At 44.7% G+C, this 23968-nt stretch overlaps 1 protein-coding gene across 1 annotated transcript in view; it reads right to left on the bottom strand.

The window, feature by feature from the left end:
- The window catches only part of CADM1 (cell adhesion molecule 1), a 153258-nt gene that overhangs the window by 38330 nt on the left and 90960 nt on the right, over nucleotides 1-23968 (bottom strand). The window contains exons 2-5 of the mRNA XM_065738301.1: nucleotides 10692-10838; nucleotides 9214-9366; nucleotides 6252-6389; nucleotides 4300-4455 (exon numbers count right to left, since the gene is read on the bottom strand). Of these exons, the coding sequence (XP_065594373.1) occupies nucleotides 4300-4455; nucleotides 6252-6389; nucleotides 9214-9366; nucleotides 10692-10838 (594 nt within the window). The remainder of the gene's footprint in view (nucleotides 1-4299; nucleotides 4456-6251; nucleotides 6390-9213; nucleotides 9367-10691; nucleotides 10839-23968) is intronic.

The raw sequence follows: 23968 nt of genomic DNA, 5'->3' as shown, positions 1-23968 counted from the left end.
TTCCAGTATCACATAATGACACAAAGAAAAGTACCACAAAAGCTGAACTTAAATGTTTCAGAGTATCTGGTTCCATTTAATTCCTTAATGATATTTTAATGCATTTTGGTGCTTCATTTCCTTTCTAAAATTACGCTCAACATGCTGATCTTCCACCCCTCATTGAATGATCTGAATCACAAAAGGAAAGCAACTTGAGCCCAACTCAATGTATATTTCCAAGCCAACACCATGCAGCATATTGCAGCCATCAACTGCACAGGGCTACGTGCTCACTGGCTATTAATCAAGCATGAAAGTGTTGTTGTTACTGTGAGTACACGGCGCTATCTGTCAAACTCTGTTTGCTTTTAAAAGGCATTACCAGGAGATTTTCATAAATATTACAGAATGCTTGTTTGCAGAGATTTCTTTTTAATAACATACTCTGCGTTCACGGGGAAGCATTTATCTCAAAGCTTCACAAAGGGCCAGGCTGTGCCACATTACATATGCAATAAATAGCTTACTCCCTGAGTAGGACAAGTTAATACTCAGCATGAATAAGTCTTAGTCATCGTTATGCTGACTGCAGCAAAACATGCACTGCTTAGATTTAGGTGAACCTGCTATTCATTTCTTCTTCCACCTTTAGCTTGTGGTATAGTAACAGGTTACCTGAATGTTCTTTGGACACTTCTCAGATCATGCAACAGTTCCATTATTTTGCCAGAGGAGGAGCAAAACAGCCATTCCTATCTCTCAAGTCTACCGTGCATTAAAGATTCTACTTGCTCAGTGCTGGAGGAGACACCAAGCAGAGAAGAGGACAACAAGGCAACAAATCACACTGAGGGCAGTGAAGAACCACCTTGTTAAATCGGGGCTGTGGTGACACGGGGTTTAGTGCTGCACAAGGATGGGGTGCTCCAAGGTTCAGCATTATCACAAACCCCACACGTTAACTCCCCAGAGAGTCTGAAACCACTGTGCTTGTCTCCCTTCACAAGCATCTGCTTCTCTGGGGTTTGGGACAACTGGAGCAACCACGGCCTGGGGTGACAAGGCCAAGAGCAGTGTGAAATACACTCCTGAAGTTACCATGCAACTTACAAACCCCCAAACCCTGAAGTCTGCAGTTTTCTTTGAACTACAACACAGGTGAAAATGTTGAAATGGATGGTTTTTAAAGCACAGGGAAGTAGGTCGCCGTGCAGACTTCCATTTTTTGCACCTACTTTTTCTTTTTTGTTCCTGTCTTCGAATAGAAGAGCATTTCAATTAAACAAATGCGTGTTTTAGGCACCACCTCCAAACACACCAAAGCAAGAACAAGTGCTCCTGATTTACCAGAATGTGTTTGAGGTGCTTCATCTTAAGAAAATCACTTGAAAAAGAGAAAAGGGAAGCGTTTTGGAGGCAGAATGAAAACACTGAAGGGAGAAAGGACTGCAAAACTCCCACTGGGCTGCAAAGGAGCCGGACCTGCACCCTGCTTCCATCTCTGCTCCTCTTCCTCCATCCAGGAGCATCACAGAGGCACCACCTCTGCCACGGAGCACATGAGGAACAGCAGCAGTAACTTTCCCTTGCAAAATGGCTGAGCTGCGTGGGAACATGACCTCTGAAAATGCCTTTTCTTCCCATTTCAACATTTACAAACAACACTGAGGTCATCCCCATTCCCTTTTGCAGGCTGTGCTCTGAGGAGTTTCTATGAGGACAAGTTCCCCCCACAACAAAACATGCTAGTTTGGTTGTTTTCCGTGTTTGTGTTTTGTTTTTAAGCTCTTGAATTGCCTCTCCAAAAAAAAAACCACAAAACCAACACCTCCCCATGCTCTGAAATTGAGTCAGACAAAAATACCTCGTTATCCAAGAAGGCTCCATCCATCCATCATCCTCCCATCCTTCCCCAACATGCTCAGTCAGTTTAGTGCAGAGAAATACAACATCTGCTGAGAAAATACTTCACTACATCCTGCTGGTGTTCCAGAAAGGTGGATCCGTTGTGCCCTTGGTACAGATAGGCAAGACTTAAAGGGAGAGAATGGAACAGCAGACACTCAGGGAACACCATGCAGCTAACTGATCTGGAGTTATGCCTCCGTGGCTGCAAGAGAAGCAGCTAAAACCAAAAGCACTGGCCCAATGGGTGACTGCTAATCGCTGCTGCTTTGGAGATTTGGCATTTCGTGTGCCTGGAAAGTAAGAATGGTCAGTGGAAATGCATCAACAGCCATCGGAAGGGATCCGGTGCTCTGATTGCAAGTCCCATATCTAAAAAGCAATTGAGAAAGTATCAATTAAGCCTGATTGTCAAAGTTCCCCAAGAGGCTGAGTTCATGCCAACAGAAGCTTTGATTGAGATGCTGGTTGGTGAAGACAAGATTTTCCTCCCGCTCACGCTCTCCCTTAGAACTGAGCTGCAGTCATCAAACTGAAGCAAGAAAAGCTCAGGGGTAAAGGGTTTGCTCTCTGGCCACCTTTTCTACCCCAGGTTCAGGCCCAGCAGCAGGCACCGATTGTTCATATCTGGATGTCCTCCAGCACAGCAAGTCCCGAAGCAACTAATTGCTGGGAGCTGCAAGGTTATGATGTTACACGTTTTTTTTCTTCTGGTTCTCTTCTCTCAAGCCATCTGCTCCTGCCCACTAAAAAACTAACTTGACTAACACGGGTCAATTCCCTGTAAATATACACATAGCTTCTGTTAACAAGCTCTGAGTTTAATTCCGACCAGAGCACTCAAAAGACCTTTTCACACCCACCCCCTCTCCCTTACAAGGAGGTGCTGTGTTAGTTCTACTCCAATAAGCACACGCTCAGCTCCAGGAACAACCATAGGGAACACTAAAATCAGTGATAAGGGTAAAATCTTTGCAACAGAAACCTCCAATGCGTTATCAGAAGATCACAGGCATCCCAACGGACATCCAAGTAACTGTATTTTACATGTGCTTTGCCTTCGTTGTACGTGCAACCCTGTAAAGACTGCAAATGAAAGTAGTCCAAATGGGATTCATCTGATAGAGAGGAAAAAAGAGGACAGTTTCTGCTACATTTTTTCTCCCCAAAACATCGGTCCTCTCCCATCCACCAAACTACCAGGGATTTCAGTGGTATTTCTAAAAGGAAGCCTGAAGGAAATCTGATGCCCTTTCAAACAAGGGGAAGAAACTCTGGAAGATTTCAGTATCAACATAATAGGGGAGATAGGACTTCCTTTTTTTCCCTGTTAAGTATTTGATCAAGCCTCACAAAGGTGCTAATGTATTATTAAAGCTAATGGAGCTCTACAAGAAATGTTAATGGACATTAAGTTTGCATAAATGAATTACACATTAGCGCAGTCACAAGAAATCTACTATCTGCCAATTTAGGTAGTATCTGATCGTTTCTGTTTTCCTCATTACAGGAACATAACTTCACGCTAGTTTCAGAGATATGAGAATTGTAACCAAGATGTTCATAATGAAACTACACAATGGAGCAAATGAAATAAAATTAATACAACCTCCTCTTTCCCTTTCAGCGTAATGCTGCAGTTGATGTGAACCTGCAAAAATAAGCACTTGGAATCATCTGCATACCCCTGCTTCTCTGAGGCACCAAAGCTATGCAGTGAGGACAGCCTGACTTGGGTTTTGGAGCTCTTTCTGAGCAGAAGCATATGCACAGAGCAGCTGGAAGTCAGGCATGTCTGCATTTGGGACCACAGGTAGTTCCAGATAAACCTTGTTAACGTCATGCAGTAGAACAGCTCCTAAACTAAGGGAAATGAATTATTAACACCCGACACGACAGGAACAGAAGAGTGAAAGTGGCCAGGCCTTTGTCAGAGGTGCTGCTACAGATTCCACATACTTCATCCTGCCCTAATTCAGAAAGAACAGTTGCAGGTGTATGTTCACAATGCACAAAACCGACACTTCTTTTTGCACAGTGGCAATTTTCTTTTTTTTTTTTTGCATTAAACTCGCAATGGTGGCCAGTTGCTTTCATGTGGCTTCACAGAGAAACATTTCAAAGAGATTTTTGCTATAAAAAACCCTCCAACCCCCTGAGATTTAGTCTGTTCTGATGATCATAAGGCTCAGCCAGGATTTTCATGGTGTAAATTCAGTGTAAATGAAAGGGCTGGGAAAAGTCAAGACTTAGCCAATTAAATGGTAAACAACATTTCGATTTCAGTTTTTAAAGGACAGGATATAAGCTCCATCAACACCCTCCATGGCTTCACCTAAACATATGGTGAACGGCTCCTGAACTCTCGAGTAATTTTATATATTAAAACCACTATAAAGTTCCACTACTCACACATGACTTCTAGGTAGCGCTGTGTCTGCAAGTCTTTGACAGCGGGGTGGTCCACCAAACAGATGACAGGGACCCCATCGTCCTCCCGTCCCACTTTCAGCAGAAGCTGGCTGGTCACTGTGTACATATCAGACCACTGCTCCACTTCTGACTTGCCTGGCAAGGAAATGAGAAAGAAGAGCAGAAAGTGACCACGGATGTAGGTATGCACTGGGTATGTTCACCTTCCTTGTTTCTGTGCCCAGGTGACACGCTCCCTTCATACACCTGTTTCCTCTCTTTAGACACGAGGCTTCTTGGCAGAGAGGTACATGGGGATGGAGCAGCACACCTCTCCGTGAAGTTGTTTCTGATTAAAATCTACAATACACTATCACAAGTGATTAACAATCCCTGTACACCTTCCCCAAATCCCCGAACTCTTCAATCAATGGAGTTACAAATCCCCTCCCACTCTGGGATCAACAATCCGCTAGAATAGTGATTAAACAGATTTTCTTAATTACAAGCAGTATTGACAGGCTGAAATATTTCAGCAGCACTCTGTAACGGTGGTGGTGGGAGCACAGCACAGTCCAGGATTTACTACCTGAAAGGTGGTGTGACATACAACACAGAATCAAGGAAGAAAAGACAAGACAGGAGAGAGGATTTTGCCATGCCCTGTGCCTTCACTTGCTGACAGTATGCCTCCCCTGTGCTTCCAAACACTCATATCTGTGGCTTTTTATTTAAGAACTCAGATTGCACAGCCAAAATATCAGGAGCATCTTGCAGCAGAGGTCTTTCAAACACAAAACACTTCAGGATAATATATTTAAGTACAACACGAGGAGAGCTGCAGAAAGTGACATCCCTTTATGCCTGGAGGAAAGGCTTCACTCTATTCTCAACCAAGTATTTCAGTTTCCTGACTTCTGTTTAAAAAACATCCAAAGAATCCACAGGGTGAACTGGTATTTCAAGAAGCTACTATCAGCTCAGCAGTCTTCAAAGCTAAAGCAAAGCTGGGATTCAATTGCCAATGCAAGAAAACTCAATCAAGAAGCTGGACAGGTCAAGCATGAAGGGTCAAAAACTACTGCATTGCTGTCTGCCAGAATAGGAAAGAAAACCAAGAAAGAGATCATTTGAAGATCTGTGTAACGTTTAGATGACAACAGGTGCTGGAAATCAGTGGGGCACCACTTCAAGCAGCAGCAGGTTTGCATTCCACCTTTATCAGCATACGCTCAGCATGTGTCACACTCAGATGCTTGTAGGTGTTGTACTTAAATAGAGGATTTTATCTTGCCCTTGTAGGGGGGTTGCATTTGAAGTAATGAGTCTGGACTTCTATAGAGAGCCCTTCACTGTCTCAGCACAAAGGTGTTGTCAACCAAGCTCACATCTACATGCAGACTTAAAACTAACAGCATGACACACGCAATCAGTGTCAGCAACTTGACTGTGCTAATACCAGGAGTAACCTGGCTTAGGGGAGTGGGAGAAACACATCTTACATGAATATGCAACTGAACATGGGAAAAATACTCCATAAACAAAAGAGTGAGATATGAACTGAAAACCTTTACGGCTCAAAGATCTTACTCATACCTAGAACAGGGCAGAAAAGTACAAACAGCCACAGAAATAAACTCTCTGCACAGCTTTAGGACTCCTCAAAGTCACCTGCAGTTACAGAAAGGCTCCAGATCCCTACACTTAAGTCTAGCAGGTAGGCCGAAGACAACACGAAGTTCAGCCCTTCTGTATTAAAGAATAATTTCCATCTGCCCACATGTTTCTTTGTTCCTGAGCTGGTGTTTAAAACAGCTTGCTTTCTACTTTTTCTTTCCTTTATTTGTTTTCTTTTTTTAAGAGGCAACAGAGAACAAGCAGACGTTACAAAAATCATTTCAGCATGTGAAAAGGAAAGGAAGAAGAAGAGGTGACTGGGAAGGTACACGTACCAGTCAGCTCCTTGTTTCCTTTGAACCATCTGATGGTGGTGGCTGGTCTGCTGGCCATGGCAGTGCAGTTCAGCTCAATCTCTTCTCCTTCAACAGCAATCTCTTTCTGGATATCAATTACCAAATTGCGTGGTGGGACTAAAATGAAAGATAAATAAAACAAAAAACTGAAATCACAACACAACACACGATGAAAAGGCAAGTAAGGCATTTTCTGATCACTAACACAAGACAGGAAAGACTTCTGAAAAACCCATAAAGCCTACTGGAGCAAACTAGCCACCAGCATGCACTTGATCTTCCAATCGATCAAATCCTTTGATAGATGGTTTTGCAGTAATCAGAGTAAGCGCTTTCACTCTCCACCTAATAATCAGAGTGGTTTCACAAATTAGCACTTCTCAAATCCTTAAGTCTCTGTTCTGTCTCCTAGCAAGGCACTGCTCCACAGAAGAGTCTGAATCTTCCACGGTATTCAGTTGTGCACGTTGCTATTTAAAAATACAGTTTGACTTCATGAACATTTCTTGACTTGTGCTGACAGGGAGAGGAAACACCAAAGCTGACATTTGGAAGCGCATTACTTACTGCAGTCCTAACCTCGGAAGGCAATTTTTCTCTCCTGCTGTTCAGTTTCAAGTCTCAGCCTTAAGGAGTGGAAGCAGGCCAGGGACCATCAAGCTCATTGAGAATGCTCAGAAGGCAGTGAGCACGGGAGCACATCAAACTGCAATCACCTCTGGGACAATGCTGCCTACCTCCACAAACTAAACCCCAAACCATCCCAGATAGAGGAGACTGTCAACTGTGCACCCAATAACGGATTCTTGCACAGCATGGCAGTCCCTCTAGGATGGCAGTTGGCCATTCTCCCCAGTTCTCTGTGCAGATCAGGAGTCTTGCATGAAGCATAAGCCAGTAATATTCAGAAACAGGCCACAGCTTCAGCCTGCAGCCTCACACAGAGACGTGACAAACAAGCTTATCAACTATGACATGGAATCAAGGAGTCCTCCCCATGGAAGCACTGGTAGCTGGAGAGTGAGAAAAAATGAACATCGAGAGTTCATGCGACGTGGAGTTGCACTCACAGGGAAAAAAATCAGAACTTCCAAAGGAAACTCAACTTTGCTCTGATCGATATGATTAAGCAACTGTATAGTTCAAATGCAACTAACGCATTTTTCGGCTAATGAAGAACAAATATGTATAAATACCATCCAGATGATCAAATGGACTAATTAGTCACTTGTGGCTTTTCTGTAAGAGGAACAGAACAGACTACATATTGGGAGATTTTCACATGTTCCAATTAAGCATGAATAAATCTACATATAGTCTCACTGAAGGCATTAAAGTCATGGGGAAGAGGAGGGAAGAACATTACTGAAGGAGAAAAAAGTGTGAAGCTCTCTTCTAACGCTGAGTACAAAGAAGGATGCCTCAAAACTTTGCTCCACTCACCAAAGCTGGTGCCATTAGAAGCAGATCAGCAACAGTGCTCTTTGACAGAACTTAACATATAGAGGAGACTGAGTAATGACCAAGAGATCTCTGGTGGAGAACAAATCCCTAAGAGGACCAACGATGCACTGACATGGATAACTACTCCCCAGCCCTGCCCTATTTTTTCTCCTAATCAGGAAGTCAATAATATGGAAGAAAAGACAGACATGTTATCCTCGGCTCTGCACACCCTGTCTCGAAGTACAAATGTTAGCAAAGATAAACACTCCCCTCCTTAGCCCTCTAATAATAAACATCTATCTTTATTGCCTGCCCTGTGAACTATGGTTTTGCCCAAGCATGTGATGAAGGCGAACGGGAAAGGCTCACTGCTTTATGAATGCCAGGGAAAGGCAGGCACACACTGGTCATGCTGTTTTCTAAAAAAGAACTGAAGCAAAAGACCAGGAAGAATAAATAAATCAGACTTCTCCTTGAATTCTAAAGCCTAACGTGTGTTAAAAAGAAAACCACCAAAACCCAAATGCATTATATCTCCCACTTGGGAGACATGCAGTCCTGGCTTATAGGTGAATAAAGTAAATAGCATTATTTCAAACACAGCGTTAGCAGGGAAATTAACTACAACACAGTACTTTTGTTTAGGTATGATTACTGAGGAGAGCTGAAATAGAGTTTTTTTATTCACACAGATACTGAAAACTGTATTAGAAGTTAAAAGCTGTTGATAAACATAACGACTGCAGTAGAATCACTTATAAACATTATTTAAACAACGTATAAAAACCTAAGAACCAAATCTCATTAAATAAAAGGAGAAAGATTTAAACTAATCAGCAAGTGAGATCTCACATCATATCATCCTCTGTGATTCAGGTTCTCCTATTAATAGACTCTTAAAAGCCACTGCTAATCTGTAGAAAGAGCACTAATAGCTTGAGCTGCTATTATTGGTAACCACAGACTTACAGCTGCACATCCACCGCAGCCTTGCAAAGCATCAAGAGAAGGCAAGGCATGAGCTCAGCGTGACCGGCTGCGAACGTATTTTGGCTGGTGGGAATGGGAGGGATGAGACAGAATTAACTTCAACTCTTCAAACAGCTGTTCCTAGAGCAACGAGCAACTTCAGGATGTGGAGTGAAAGATCTTACGCTTCATTAAATGTGATAAAAAGTGTTACAATTAATAGGAAACTATCGCTTTCCATTAGTTGGCTTTACATTTCACTGGATAAGTCAACAGAGAAGCATGCAAAACCTTATGCATCTTCATATGGTAGGAGGTTCCAGAGCTATGCTGTTGGTAATAACTGCCCTTAAGGAATACCACAGATGGGCAAAGATGCTGCCTGCCTTCATTAGAATATAATCCTTCAAATCCCTGAGTTTGGGAAGAAAATATTTAGCGCATGATCAGATGAGTCTGACTACTGAAAGCACAAAAGTCATCCGCAATTAGGGAAGTTGAGCACACCCACCCACTGCGTCCTTACCAAGCACTGTGATCGTGGTGTAAATTTCCTGCGGGGGGTCCGTGTAGAGCTGACAGAAGTACCTTCCTTCATCAGAAATAGAGACGTTCGTCAGCGAGACTCGGAGCTCACTGTTGGAGAAATTCACCAGCTGAAACCTGCTGTCCTTCAGCGCTGCGGAGCAAAGGGATCGTCAGCGACTGCGGCGACAGATGCAGAAGTCCCTCTCCCAACACAAAGCCAAAAGTCTGCCGAGATTTGAGCAGCACCTAAAGCAGCACCCCGTGGGCTCCTGACTGCAGCTGTAATCCTCCTCCTCGCAGGATCGGAGCTATGGAACACTTCTGTTCTCAAACCATTACAAAGAATCAACAGAAGCAAATCAGCTGGGCACAGCACCAAGGTAATCCATGTAGGATTTATCTTCAGTGGTGCCAGGGAAGGATCAGGTTGGGTGTTAGGAAAAACATCCTCTCCAGAAGAGTGGTCAGGCACTGAAACGGGCTGCACAGGGAGTTGGGAAGGGGAGGTCACAGTCCCTGGAAGTGTTCCAGAACCATGGGGATGTGGCACTTGGGAACATGGTCAGCGGGCATGGTGGGTTGGGCTTTGGCATCTGAGAGGTTTTTTCCAACCTGGAGGGTTCTGTGAGTCAGACAGCTTAAGGATGCATGGGTTAACTGCTTACTCTGAAAAGCCATTCTTACAGGTATGCATTTTGGACTGTGAGCAGTGAGTAAACAAGGGACAGCACAAAAGATAAAAGAAGAAGGGAAAGGACAACCTAACATTTGTATCCTGACTCACAGTGGCTACTTAGAAATTTGGAAACCAAAGGTTTCAAATCTTACCAGCAATCACACAGCCCCAAACACTAGCACAAGTGAAACAAGACAGGCTCCATGGTCTGCCTGTACTTGTAGATTGGTCATAAAGCGTCCTGGGTGAGAACATGTTCTACCAAGTGTTCCTACAGCTCTCAGCACAACGTGCCAGTGTCTCTGGTCTCTGTTTTGACATCAGTACAAACCACTTCAAACACTTCACTGGAGCTATGAGGTGGTATGGTCACGACAGGAAACAAAGCCAGCGGACACCACCGTGATGGGAGATTTTGCTTTGGCTATAACGAGGCAGAGATCGTCTGGAAAATTTCAGCCCTCCAACCAAAGAGATTACCTCTGAGAACATTACACCGTCTCTGCTTTGCCCTATTCAATTTGTTTGTGTCAGCTAAATATTTGGCACTCAATTGCAATTCACCCTGAATTACTACAATCAATTCCTATTGCAAAGCAAGATGGTCTGACTTTTAAAGGGGACCATCAAGGTTTCCATTAAGGAGAAAGATTATGATTGCCTGTCTGATCTGCCCTCTAAAGAATTGACTAAACTTTAAGTGTCCAACATAAAATTAAAAGATCTCAGCATATCTTTTACCCCAAGCGTGAGCACATTGCAGGAAAACTTGTTACCAAACAACAAAAGATGGAACTTACGTCTGAAATCTCTGAAATAAATGGTTTGTCTGTTGGGATTGAGGAGCTGAATCACAGAATCATCACTGTTTTTGACTCTACAGCTGATGGTGGCAACGTCTCCCTCCACTACCGTCACATCTTCTGTCACTAAGTTCTGGCCATCACCTTAAGAAGAAAGGGAAGATGAAATATGAAAATCATAAACAATGTCAGAAAGTTTCATTTGGAAAAATTGAACGAGTGACACCAGAAAATTCGGGGATGGATTTCCTCCCCTTAAGCAACTGAACTAAAAAGGAATAATTGGAAGAGAGGTCCATGATGGGAACAGTGGAAAAATAACTGCTGTACAGCTAATTGCTTGCCAAATGACCACTGTATGGCCTCATTACAGAGCAAACATGTCATTTCATTCTCTCTACTGTATTTTAAATAATGACCAACAATGATAAGCAGGGAAAAATCTCTCTGGACTTTTCCATCTCTCCACACCTTAATCCTCCTATCACTCTCAGGAGCAAAAGTTCCATGCCATGTGCAGGGGAACAGCAGAAATTTCCTTCCTCTCTTAAAAAGAAGAGTGTTGTTAAATTATGTTGAAAGAAAAACCCACTGTAAGAAGCATCTGACCTTTGACTTCAGCAGATACGCTTTTGTGAACTGTTTTTTACCTACTACATCTCCTCAGTGGGTGCTATTAATGTCCAGAGGTGGGAAAGAAGAACTCGCTGCAATTATGCTGTGGGAGGCTTGTCATCATTTACAGGTCACCATCTCAAAACACTCTCTCTAATGAGTCGAATCATTACATCAGATGCACACGGAGAAATTTGGTTTGCATTTTAAAGAATGCAGAAGATCATAATTTGTAATAAAAACTGTTTTGTACTTCAGTTTTTCCACATCCTCGATGTCAGGCTACAGCAAAGCAGAGCTGTGTGGGAGAGGGAGCAGGAACCAAACCCCTCTTGGTGGCAGCTCACAGCTTGTCTGCCTTCCATATGGACGAGGAGACAACCACACTGCAGCTTTACCTGTAGATGGCCCAAGGAAGTGGGAGAAACTCTGGGACTCGAAACACTCAGGAGTGCTTGTTATGCTCCGGGTTTTCTTTCATCTTGTCTTCTCTCCACTTTTTTTCAGTGAACTGTAACTCTATTGACCATTTTCAAACCTCTCGGGTCAGAAGATGAGCACCTAGCCGTGCTGTCAGGTGTCTCACTATGGATTTCTTCAACACCTCTAACCATGGCAGCACAAAGGTTTCTCATGTACAACCGACCCAAGCAAAGCCAGGGGATGCAACACCATCACTCACTTAGGAAACAGGAACTTACAGCACCGTGATACAAGACTTTACACCCAGTCAAGTGGGTCCGACGCTGATCACACACAGCTGTGGGTAGGGCACCAGTGACCACAACCCATCCCCCATGCTCACAGCCAGGCTCCAGTGGAGGCTACACTGCAATACTACAGCAGCAGTGTAAGACAAAATCAGGATAACCCAACGGGGCAGTGGTGCCCCCATTCATTGCAGAGGAGTAGGACCAGACGGCGCTCAGGGGTCCCTTCCAACTCTAAGGACCCCACGATTCTGTGATCCTGTTCTGTGAAGATGTTAACCACCACTAACTGCTCCCAGGGAACGATTTTATCAAAGCCACTCAAAACAAGGTTCTTGCACAAGGATCAGCTTGATACGTTCTCATAAATGCAATATTCGCTACAAATCATTAACAAAGCTATTAAGACTTGATTTCCATCTAAGCAATTACTGCAAGCATATTTTTTTTTTACATTTACGTTAAAAGACTCAATCCTATTTTCAATTCATTAAACTGTTCCTTGCATTTACTGAGTTTTACATCAGCTTGGAAGCCTATTTGAATTAATAAAAATTACAGTAGAAGTAATTTAGAAATAAATTATTTGAAGTTTAAGCCACTGAAGCTTTTCATGCTGGAAAGCCTGCTGACAGATTGCTTTGGAAGTCCAGCATCTAGGTCCAGGCTGGCATCATGATCTGTCTCAAGGAATATTTACTCTCCCACAAGCTCTGGGGTTAATGAGAGGCACAGGGCACGTGAGGACAACACCCCACAGCCTGACGCAGCCATCAGCTCAACCACAGTGGATTTCTGTGTATTTATTCTGAACCATAGGGCATCCCATCCGGCTGTTGTTTGCACAGATTCCCTTGCTCTGCTGACCTAAATTTGTTTGCTTAACTAGCAGCACCAGGCGGTACAAGTTAACGCTTTTGGTTATCTGCATTCACATCTGCTCCCAGTTACCAAGAACAGCATCAATTACAAACTTGAAATTAAATAAACATGCAGTGCGAAGCGAGAACTCTCTAGGCCCATTTTCACTTAAACATTTCAGGAAGTTATTTGCTAATATTTACCAGCGCTATGCAAGCATTCTGGGGAGTATTGCTTTCACTAAAATACAAACATCTAAAGCACCACCACGTCTTTTAATGGCACAAAGATCTGGGTAGGGGGAGGGAGAACCACAGGAAGGCTCAGGCTGGAGTGGACTTAAAGCCCACCCAGTGCCACCCCCGGCCATGGGCAGGGCTGCCCCCCACCAGCTCAGGCTGCCCAGGGCCCCATCCCACCTGGCCTTGAGTCCCTGCAGGGATGGGGCACCCACAGCTTCTCAACATCTACAGCTTCTCAGTTTCTGAACTGTACAGAGCTCACATAGAATAACAGAAAGAGAGTTAAAAAAAAAGAAAAGGAAGGCTATTACTGATAAAGAGCTCTCTGCAGTGCTCTATAACATAAGGGACAGAGTCAAAGATCAGACATGGGGCAGGATTCCTTGATTACATCACAACTTTGCTTCCGTAATTCACCTCCCTTTGGGCTCTGTTTATAAAGCTATGAAGAAAATCAAGCCTCTGTTTCCAGCAAAGTGTTTGACTCCCTTAGCATGCACACAAGAAGACTGAGTCTAGCACGAAAGGAGAGCAGAAGTGAAAAAATTGCAGCCATTTTCTTGTCATTAAGGCCACGGAAAAAGAGAACAACAAATTGCAAGTGAAAATAAGTTTTTTTAAGCCCTACCCACACTCAGCAGGAAATCTCTCTGCCTGTGCACACACATAACCTGCGCTCGCAGGTAGGCAGTTCTTCAAAACGTGCTCTCCTGGACTGAGCTTCTCATCGCTGCCTACACGCACCGGATGACTTGCACTTGACGTAAGATGCAAGAACATTCTTGAGCTGAAGTGTAAGGCGTTGCTCTTGAGAGAGGAAAACAGCGATGTGAGATGAGGCAGCTTCCAGGGGTGGGCTTCAGGGGGAGCTGCCATATGCACACACAACCTTTACACGATGTATATACAATTAGTGAGCATGTGCAATAACCAAAACAGTATCTGCAATGCTGGGGGAAGAAAAAAAATACTCTGCATGTTCCCTTTATTACCTAAAGTGATTCTTTCACTGTGCAAGGGAGAAAACCTACTGGAAGGAAGAACTAGATGGAGGGAAGTAACGTGCTCAGGGGAGGATTTCAGACAGAAGCTAAGCAATTAATTTTTACACTTGTACTTCTGCCTGGGACCACTGCAGTATTTGCTTCTAAGGTTGCAAAGTAAGAAGACTCCGAACAGCAAATTGTGTTAGAACAAGTTTCTCTTAGGAGGGCTCAGCGCAGGGACCTCGGTGTATACGCAGTGGTCACACTGAAAATTAATTCTTTTTTCCACTTGCAGCACATTGGGATAGAGCGAAGCATCAGGGGGAGGAGAGGGAACGATGAGGAATACGTGCTAGTGAGCATGCCTCTTCAATTCCCAACTCAGCACCAGCCACGGGTACCTCATCACAGCCAACTGCACTGCTGATTCCATACACAGAAAACAGACAGAAACGCCTTCCAAGAAAGAGTAGTTTTCATGAAACCTTAACTATGTAAACTCACAGAATTCCTTTTAATAAATCAAATCGAAGGGGAAAAAATAAAAAAAGGCCAACCAAAAACCCACACTCAGATATACAAACTATTTGTTTGCGTCTCGGAGGAAGAAAAAAATGACATGATGATCAATCCAAAGAATTAATGTAATTTTGATGTCAAAACTCACCGATTTCAGCAATCTAAGAAGAATGCAACGATTAAAGAACCAACTAAAGGTTGAGAGAAATGTTGCAGAAGGATTATAAACACCCAGCAATCTTCATACACCAAAGGCTTTGTCTCCTTGTCACTGCTGAGAGGTTCCCGTGCTCTTTCCACCCAACACGAAGATCAGAATCCCCGTGAAGCATCACAATCTGCCTCTTCAGAGAGACTGCAGTAACTGAACAGGCATTGTGCAGTGATCAGATGCAGGGACGCCACAGAGCAGCAAGAAGAAGGGAAACAAATCACAATTTACAGTCTTGGCAAATTTGCTTTAAGGAGATGGGATGGAATCGACGACGGCGTGCTGAAAGCAAGTTGCTGGAGCTCAGCACATCTGTCCCCACAGCCTCAGCAGGCTGTGCCAACATAGAGCATCGTCACACTCGAACTTTTGAGAAGAATGGACAATCCACACTAATTGTGTCGGCAACAGAAGGCGATTGCTTTCTACAGAGTTAATTTCATGACATCTTTTCGTGCACAAGAGAATGGTAGCAATTTTAGACTGGGCTGCCTACGAAATGTACGTGCACATAGGAGCACGAGACACAGCTCGTGGCACGAAGGAAAGATGTGCTCGAGGAATGAGTCCTAAATCAGTGCTTTGCTGCTTTGCACAAAGATGCACGATCCTGCCTCCATGTGCAGCACATCTCCAGGCTCAGACACCGGCTGCACCAGCTTCAAGGGCACCTGTTAGTATTGACAGGCTGGGGGAGTGTAATTGCACTATTATTAGTCTCTTCGCATCTCCCAGTCCATTTTGTCTGCCAAACAGAGATGCTGAAAGCCTTGCAAGTTAAAAGCTGGGACTGACACAGCATCAGGGCTGAGTGCTGGGTGCACAGGTATCACCTCAGAGCGTGTAGCCATGGCCATCACTGGCACCATGCAGGAGCACGTGTCTGCATCCACCACCACCACAAAGAGAGGGGAGATGGGAGATGGCCAGAGGAGGTGCCCAGGGCTTGCACTCAAAGCCCAGGAGAGCTCCAAGCAAGTGGGAGGAACACATTTTGTTGGAGGTACAGCTGTGAACAGATGACGATGATAACACTGAATAATACTGCATTGTGAAAATTACTCGTATTTCTGCTGAAGAAGCCAAGGGCTTTTGGCCTATAACATGAAAGAGCAGTTTCTTAGCTTAAAATTGGGTTTCTCAGCCCCACCAGCCCATTGTGAGGGTTGGCACACTTCAGCTGGCTGCCAGTTACTGATACCTTTCTGACCTGAAGTCTTTCTTCTACGCCCAGCCCAGGCAAAAATAATAATGGAAACCCTCCAAAGCCACAGAATCTAAAGCTGCACACGGATATTTATGAACAATTATTCTTTCAATTTCATTCTCAACCTCGGAAGAAAATCTTGTTTTCAACCAAGATTTACATCTAACATTTTGAAATAGCAACTTTCTCTTCTAATAAGATCTAATTACCACTTTCGTGACCTTCAGTCAAGTGTCTCTGAGATTTTTCTGCATTCAAGTAGCTCTCACTGTCTCTTCAAAACCTTCTCTATGGCGAGCAACTGCTTCAGTATGGCCAAAATGCAACTGCACCTCCTCTGGGAAAGAGCTCTTTGAGAAAAAAGTACTGCTGGCAAACAAACAGAACTCTAGAAAATCTCATTTTCAAGTTTGTTTTGCTGTCATCTGCAATAAGCTCTTGTGAAGTTGTGCCCTGTGTAAATCCCCATGTGATGTGAGTGACAGCTACTTCATAGCATGGCGTCCCACCGCGGTCTCAGAACCCAACGGAGCAGATGATGCTCAAAGGGGACGGAGGAAATGGGATATAAGCACCTCCACTTCCACGTCTGAAGCTTCGATGACGACAAACTGATATGGTAATGCTCACGTTGCATTCATGTTTGCTTTCAAATGTCACGCGTGTTGTTCTTCCTGTACCAAGGAAACTGATTTTCCTGAAGGGCACTGATTTCCACATCAATTCTGCCGTGGTAAGTTTTGGTAGCACCTGATGTGCTCACTCTGGAAGAGCAGCAGCTAAAAGAGTGACTTCCTCTGCGGTGGAAAAAAGGGGGTCGGGGATTAATATTCACAGAAACTATTCCCCAACTTCCAGAATCACGGATCTGTAAAAACACAGCTACTGCCTGTCACTAATGAGGCACATCAATTAAGGAGCTGCTTGGTGTTAAGCACAACGCTTCTGTTTTCCAACTAGAGAACAATTCTTTGCTGAGGTTCATCATTTCTCAGAAGAAGAAACGGAAAAAGATGGAGACCCCTGGTGAAAACATCGTCCTAATTTATCAGAAGAGCCAAGACAGGCCCTAAATGCAGGAAGGGTCGGAGACGCCTCTGTTCACCCATTGCATTCCATTCACTGTGCCTGGTTTCCTAAGGGCTGCTTTGATATTAGGAAGAATTTCTTCTCTGAAAGAGTGGTCAGGCACCAGCACAGGGAGGTGGTGGGGACACCATCTCTGGAGGTGTGCAAGGAAAGGGAAGATGGTGTACTGTCCATGGTCAGTGGACAGTGCTGGTGGTAAGTGCATCCACTTGGACTGGATGACCTCAGAGGTCTTCTCTGAAGGTAAGTAAGGTCTGTGATGCCTTTCTCTGACAGTCTCCATCACCCAATCCACACACGTTAATTTCGGATGACCAGTAATCCAACCAGATTACTGCAAGCCATGCCCTCACTGAGCCTGGCCACCTCAGGTCTTCCCATTCTTTATTTACTGTGAATTCCGGCAAGTTTCCCTGACATTTTCTGCAGGGACAAAACCACTTCCACCATTCAGCAAGCTATTTAATTTTCCTGTCATACGCTTTACTCAACCTCTGTAATTGCAGGAACCTATTTCCCTCACTTCTCGATACATATTTTAACAAGTGTACACACGTGTGAATGCTTTCAGCACCTTTCATCACTGATTCACCCAGAGAGGCAGAGAGCCCCTCTGCCCAGCTCTCACTGAGCTGCAGCCAACGTTCCTCCGCCAAAGTACTCTCCTGGCTTCAGACAGAATACGCAAGATGGTGCTAAAAAAAATTGCTTATTATGGGGAGCATGTTTGTGTTATGAATTATACACTTCAGAAAAATATACTGCAAATTTGAGCAAGTTGTGTGGAGCTATTAAATTTCTGGAGGAAAGGAAAAAAAAATAGGCTATAGCCACCTTTACTGCTTTTCTTGTTTAAAGAGTAAGAATAAAAGATGACAATAGCTCCGAACTGACACCGAGGGTTATATTTACTTTAAACATTTGTGCATTTCTGCATGATGAAATTGCATCGGGGAATTCTTTCTGCTGGCGTGCAACTGGAATGGTATAAAGATGGAAAACCGATCTGAAATACTGCTAAAGCAACATAGCTAAGTCTCGTTAGTCCAGAGGAGAGCAGTCCCTTTGCTGAATCACTCTCCATCTGAATTATTAAAATTCTCAGCATCCTTTACTCCTGAAGCTGCTGGAAGTGCCCCATTTCTAACTGGCTCCCCCAGCCCCAGGTGTTTTGGAAGCACTGGCTGCAAAGGGAGCGTGGAGTGCACTGTGGTGTCACAGCACGGAGCCGTGGGACGGATCCAGGAGTGGGGCAGCAAACACAAGGGCCAGTCCTGCACTACCCCTGCAAAATATCTGCTTTGAGGTTAATGCACGTGGTGAGAAGCCTTGTACGCTGCAACGCACGCTAGGAACAACCAAGCAGTCCACATCCCGTGTAAGTGATTTGGATCTCATATATACTGTGATTGGGAATAAAACTCCTTTTGCTATGATGAAAAGCTACACTTGTTTGGCTGAAAGATCTCTCAGCCCGAAGCATTTCCTGACTTCACCGCGTCCGTCCCCGCCCCGCCAGCCCTCCCTCCCACTGCCTCCCATTACCAGTAACCACACCAGCTCAGATTTATCATCTGTCACCTGTGTTGGGATTAGATGTCATGCTTGTCTTTCTATTACTCAGATATTGATAGATAAAATTCCACAGCCATACATTGCCTGTCCCCTCAAAGGTTACCATCAGAGGATGCTCAGAATCAATACAGATCTTATCTGCCACTGCCTTCGGTGGGGCACTGCAAACAAGGCTCGCGGGAACGCGGCAGAGAGGAATCTGTCACGGCTCTCAGGATCAGTGCAGCTTTTTGCAACAAAGCCCATTACTCCACAAATCTGTTTTTTCTCCTTCCACGCTTCTAACCAAATCAAGCCCCGTAAGAGAACATAATTTAACAGCAATTGCCAGAAATTTAGCCTTTCAGAATATGACCACACGGAGCAAGAGCCCCACCAGTCACACTCCCCACAACGATGTCTAAATGCACAATTTATATGTTTTGCTGCCATGGCTAAGTTGGAAAGCTGCTGGCTATATTTTTCCTCTTTCAGAACTAATTTCGTACCTCATCTGGCAGCTCACATATATAAAAGGTGTTGATGTGGCAGCCTTTATCTATATTTATAGGTAGGGATGCTTTGCCCTGGTTAACTAATGCACCAGAAGAGCGGTTTTCAGGAACAGGCTGATCTTTTCCTTCAGTGCTGGAAGCAGACAGTGTGCTGCAAAACAATCAAAGGTCACTTATTAAACAATTACTTTGCACTGCTAAGGTCAGGGGTTTATCCCAGCACTGTGACCAAAGGACATCTGTGCAGCAGCAGTCCTCGGCTGCAGCACATCACCCACAGAGCCTCCAACCCCAGCCCTTCTACAGCTCTATGGTTTACAAGGTGCTGCAGCAAATTACTTGTGATGGAGCAACTGCAGCCACGTTAGGGTCACAAAAATACATGGGAAAAAATCACAGCAGAAGTTCCAAGCAAAAAAAGCAAAGCTTCCTTCTAGAGGAAGAAAGTACACCACTGCAGACAGAATGGGAACAGAGACAGGAGCTCAAACCAGAAAGCAAGCCGAGATGCTGCACGGAATTAACTTCCTATTTGAGGTTAGCATTTCTTGTACAAGGGTATTATTATGAGGAAGGAGGCACTCTCAGGGAGCCTTACCAACAGCTTAGCATGGAGAAACACACTGCCCGGTCTGCAGGTAGCAGTGGTTTGGGTTTAGAGCCTGAAGGACCAGCAAGCACCGAGCCATGCTGCAGCGCAATTCAAAATCATTCATCAGTTACTGAGCGAGGAAAAGGAAATTAGGGAACATCTTCGTTTTTTCCAAAGAGGATAAAGCTCTATGAAACAACACAATCTCAAACAGCTACGTGGCTCATTCACTACTGCATGCCCAAGTCCTGGCTCTGAGACACTTTCAACCACGAACAAAGCAATTTAGAAACAGGGGGGACTTCAGATGACAGGGAACGCTCGATTCCCACTGCTACCACCCATCATGTCTCAAAGACATGCACTGGGGAAAAAATCATGAGAAAACACAGGCAGTGATGAGGCTGCACGAGGAAGTCACCCGCTGCTGGAGCAGGAGCAGCTGGTCACCCTCGAGCAGCGCCTGGTGGCCTCTAAATGGGGCTGTCAGGTGGAAAAGGAAAGGGAGAAGTGAAGAGTGGGAAAAAAACGAAAGCAAAGGGCAAAGCCGTGCACAGCCCCAAAAGAAATGCACCGCGTGCACCTGTCACAAGTTTTGTGCACGTGTTCCTCCAACTCTGCTGTCACCACTGCAAGACATCATGCGTCAAGGACGCTGCCTGAAAACCAGCTATCCACTCCTGCTACCAAGGAGAGACGTTCAGAAGCAGCGCTGACAAGGGAGATGTAGTTTGACAACATAAGATGGTCCCAGCAGACGGCTGCCTCCATTCAGTATGTTTAAATAATACTCAATTAGGATCAACATTCATTTATTATTAATGCTGTTCTAATACAGAATTTCTTATCTGCTTTTTATCTTCCAGCTACATCGCTATCAAGGACACACATAGCCTGGATCTAAGGAAGGAGACCTTGATTAATCTGGAGTTTAAAATACACATTGAGCTTCCTGTACCTGCTCTGACTTGTTCTACGAGGAACTGGAGCCTGACGGCGTACAGCAGGTTGCTGCAGGTAGGAAGAGGAAGCAGTAATAAAATATTCCCTTTTCACAGACAGTGAGTGCACTCAGGACATTTACCTTATTAGAACAACATTATTCAACAGCATTCACTTCCGTCTCTGTCACAGAGCTGTAAAATCCATGCTGAAACCCCAGGTACAGGAGGAAACGGCATGCCTGCAGGTGTGCCACCTGCACTGTCACCTCCACTTCTGAGCTGTGCAGGTTGGCAGCAGCCCCGCACTTCACATTTCACACTGCTCACACCGTAGGCCACTGAACCTACGCTACCAAGAACGTACATCACCTACAGCAGACAGGGCACGGCACACTCTCCCTTTGGTGCCATGCCTTCCCCACACGTCCACAGGGACACCTGCAGGGACGCAGGACAACCAGAGGTTAACCTTCCACTTGTGAGGCTGTCTTTGTGATTTCCATCTGTCCTGCACAGCTATTGCCACTCAGAGTCCATTTCTCGACGCGCTCAATTATTAGAGACTACATGACCTACCCCCCAACCAAAAGCCACCACAGGATGATGGGATTTTCCAATAACGAGGACAACTGTTTTAAGACAGATGATGGGAACCATTTTATTCTAACGAGCAGATAATTCTTGTATTCATACCTATAACCCATTTCTCGCAGATTTTTAATATCCATAATATTTTACTGTCAGTAGCATCTGTCACAATGTGCAGCTTAATAATCTCTTCTAAATCCGAGAAATCCTTATTTCCATGAAGTATCTGAGATGAATTTTGATCAACAGCTTGATCTCTTTCATAAAAAAGGATCTCCCTTAACTGCCTGCGCATGTAATTTAAAGCTGTTCTCAAATCTTTAGTTCTGTCACTGCAAAAGGCGAGAATTAAATGACAAAATTAGTAACAAATGTGCAAGCCTGCAGAAAATGTCCTAAGGCACAATGGGATAATAGATGATAAAGTGGAATACCGTACTTTGCGTTAGGCATTCTGGCCAATTCCCATCCTTTAAGCAAGACAGCATGCAGATAGTCTTAAACCACACCGCTTTATCAGCTGTGTTGTACACAGGAGTCATTTTGAAGCAAACACCCCCAGAACTTTTATCCAGAGTGTTTGGTTACATGAAATGAGAGCTAAAATATCCATCAACCTGAGAGACCGTGAGCTTATGCATCTAAACCACACTTCCGTGTACAAACACATCAAACACTGAATGCAAAAGGATGAGTCCTTCCAGGGATTAAATTAAGTTTGTATTTCACCCTTTGAAGTTAATACACAGCTTGAAATCACGGGAGAAGAGCTGATCTCAATTCACGCTGCAATAGCAAAGCAACTCAAGAAGTTGATAACACACGTTATCTGCCTACTCTTCATGTTCTCTTTGGACAAACAAGAGTATGCACACCAATGTCATGACTTTGGATTACAGTCCCATCACGTTTGCAGGCGGGAGAGGCTCTCTGCACTCTGAGGGGGGCTGCAGCTCAGCACTGCCTGCTTCTGCTGCACTACAACCACCCCACAGGGATGCCAGGCCCAGCACCGACGCCATCACCGACCTCTACAGAAGGCAGGCAACCAATCCAGGATGGGCAACGTGTGAGTGAAAGCTCACTGCCAAGGACGCACAGTGCTACCTTCCAAGGAGATGGATGGATAGCTGGGCCCAGAGAGTGGTGGTGAATGGGGTGCCCCATCCCTGCAGGCACCCAAGACCAGGTGGGATGGGGCCCTGGGCAGCCTGAGCTGGCGGGGGGCAGCCCTGCCCATGGCTGAGGGCAGCACTGGGTGGACTTTACACTTCTAATTGGTCGTTTCTATGAGCAGCATTACTTGCATTGCCTTCACTTAATAACTGCTTATAAAAGAGCTGAGAAACTTCCAGCTTCATCTCTTTGCTGAAGTTCTGCTGCTGCTGCTTGGAAAATCCGACCCTGAGGGCCATGGGTCACTTCAATATCTGTACATCACAGTTTGATGGGGAAGGGGCATTGTGCTTAGGGAATTTTTGCTTTTGCTTATTTTTTTCCTCCTTTTCCCCCGAAGGAGGAGATTAGAGACAACATCTCTTGTCACACAGAAAGAATGACAGACACCATCAGCCATGCACCCCCTTCCCCCCCTCCCCCAAAAAAAGAAATCAGGGAGAAAAAAGTCTCAGCATTACAATCAAAGCAAGAACTCCTTTCTACGTCTACTTCCAAAAAGAAGGATAAAAAGGTATATAATAACAAAAGGCTTTAGTCTGGATTCCAGATCAGACACAATGATGAATGCTAGCCTAAAGGGCAACATATTTGTAAGTTTTAAGTCTCTTGCTACACCAACTGTCCTGATTCATCCCTGTGATAAAGGCAGTTCTGAGAGCTATTTTACCATATTTATTATTTCACAGGAGAGGGAGAAAACATGTGGAAGCAGCCCTCAGTCTGCCACCCATCAGGTTTATAAATGGCAGCAGAAGACCAATGCTGGTGTCTTTAAGCATTAATCTACTCACTACGGATCCTTCAGGTCCCTCTGTCAGCCCACACCCAGTGGTTCTCTCAGGTAAAGGGGAAAAACACGCACAGGAAAGGATAATGCAGGCATTTTTTCCCCCTTCCCTCTATTTATGGGATTTGCTTTTAGTACATCCATGACCAAACTGGGGAGGGCAGATGCTCCTGAGCACATCACTGTGTTCAGATGTTGTACTATGGGATGTAGTTTAGAGGAGAAACATTGGTGCGTATGGGAACTGCTGAGTCACAGCCTGAGCCACTGAGTGAGCACCTGAAGGAAAGAGCTACTCAGCCCTGGGAGTACAGGTCAAGGTGATTCACCTGAGTGACCAGAAAGGGTGGAGCCTGGCTCCTCTCAGACCTCAATTAAGGGCTGACTGCCACTGAGGAAGGATCACTTGCTGGAGAGCCCTCCTTTGTGGAGCTCCTTCCTGCAAACACAGATCTTTGGAGGTGGGTGAGCACTCACTTTCCTTCTTTTGTAACACCCCCTCATTTTTGCTGATCTCTTTGCTTTTGCAACCTTTACACGGTGATAGTGGATGGTTGGACTGGGTCATCTCAGAGATCTCTTCCAACCTTGGTGACTGTGATTCAATCACACTACAACTACATCAGCCCTGCCCTCCTCTGCTGCCTCTGGACTTACAGCAGTGATACAGTATTT

This window comes from Cyrtonyx montezumae, unplaced genomic scaffold (genome assembly GCF_038088225.1).
Source record: "Cyrtonyx montezumae isolate F1298 unplaced genomic scaffold, pur_monq_1.0 scaffold_22, whole genome shotgun sequence".
NCBI classification, from domain to species: domain Eukaryota; kingdom Metazoa; phylum Chordata; class Aves; order Galliformes; family Odontophoridae; genus Cyrtonyx; species Cyrtonyx montezumae.
Note: the sequence above shows the minus strand (reverse complement) of the source record. Positions and strands in the feature narration are given on the sequence as shown.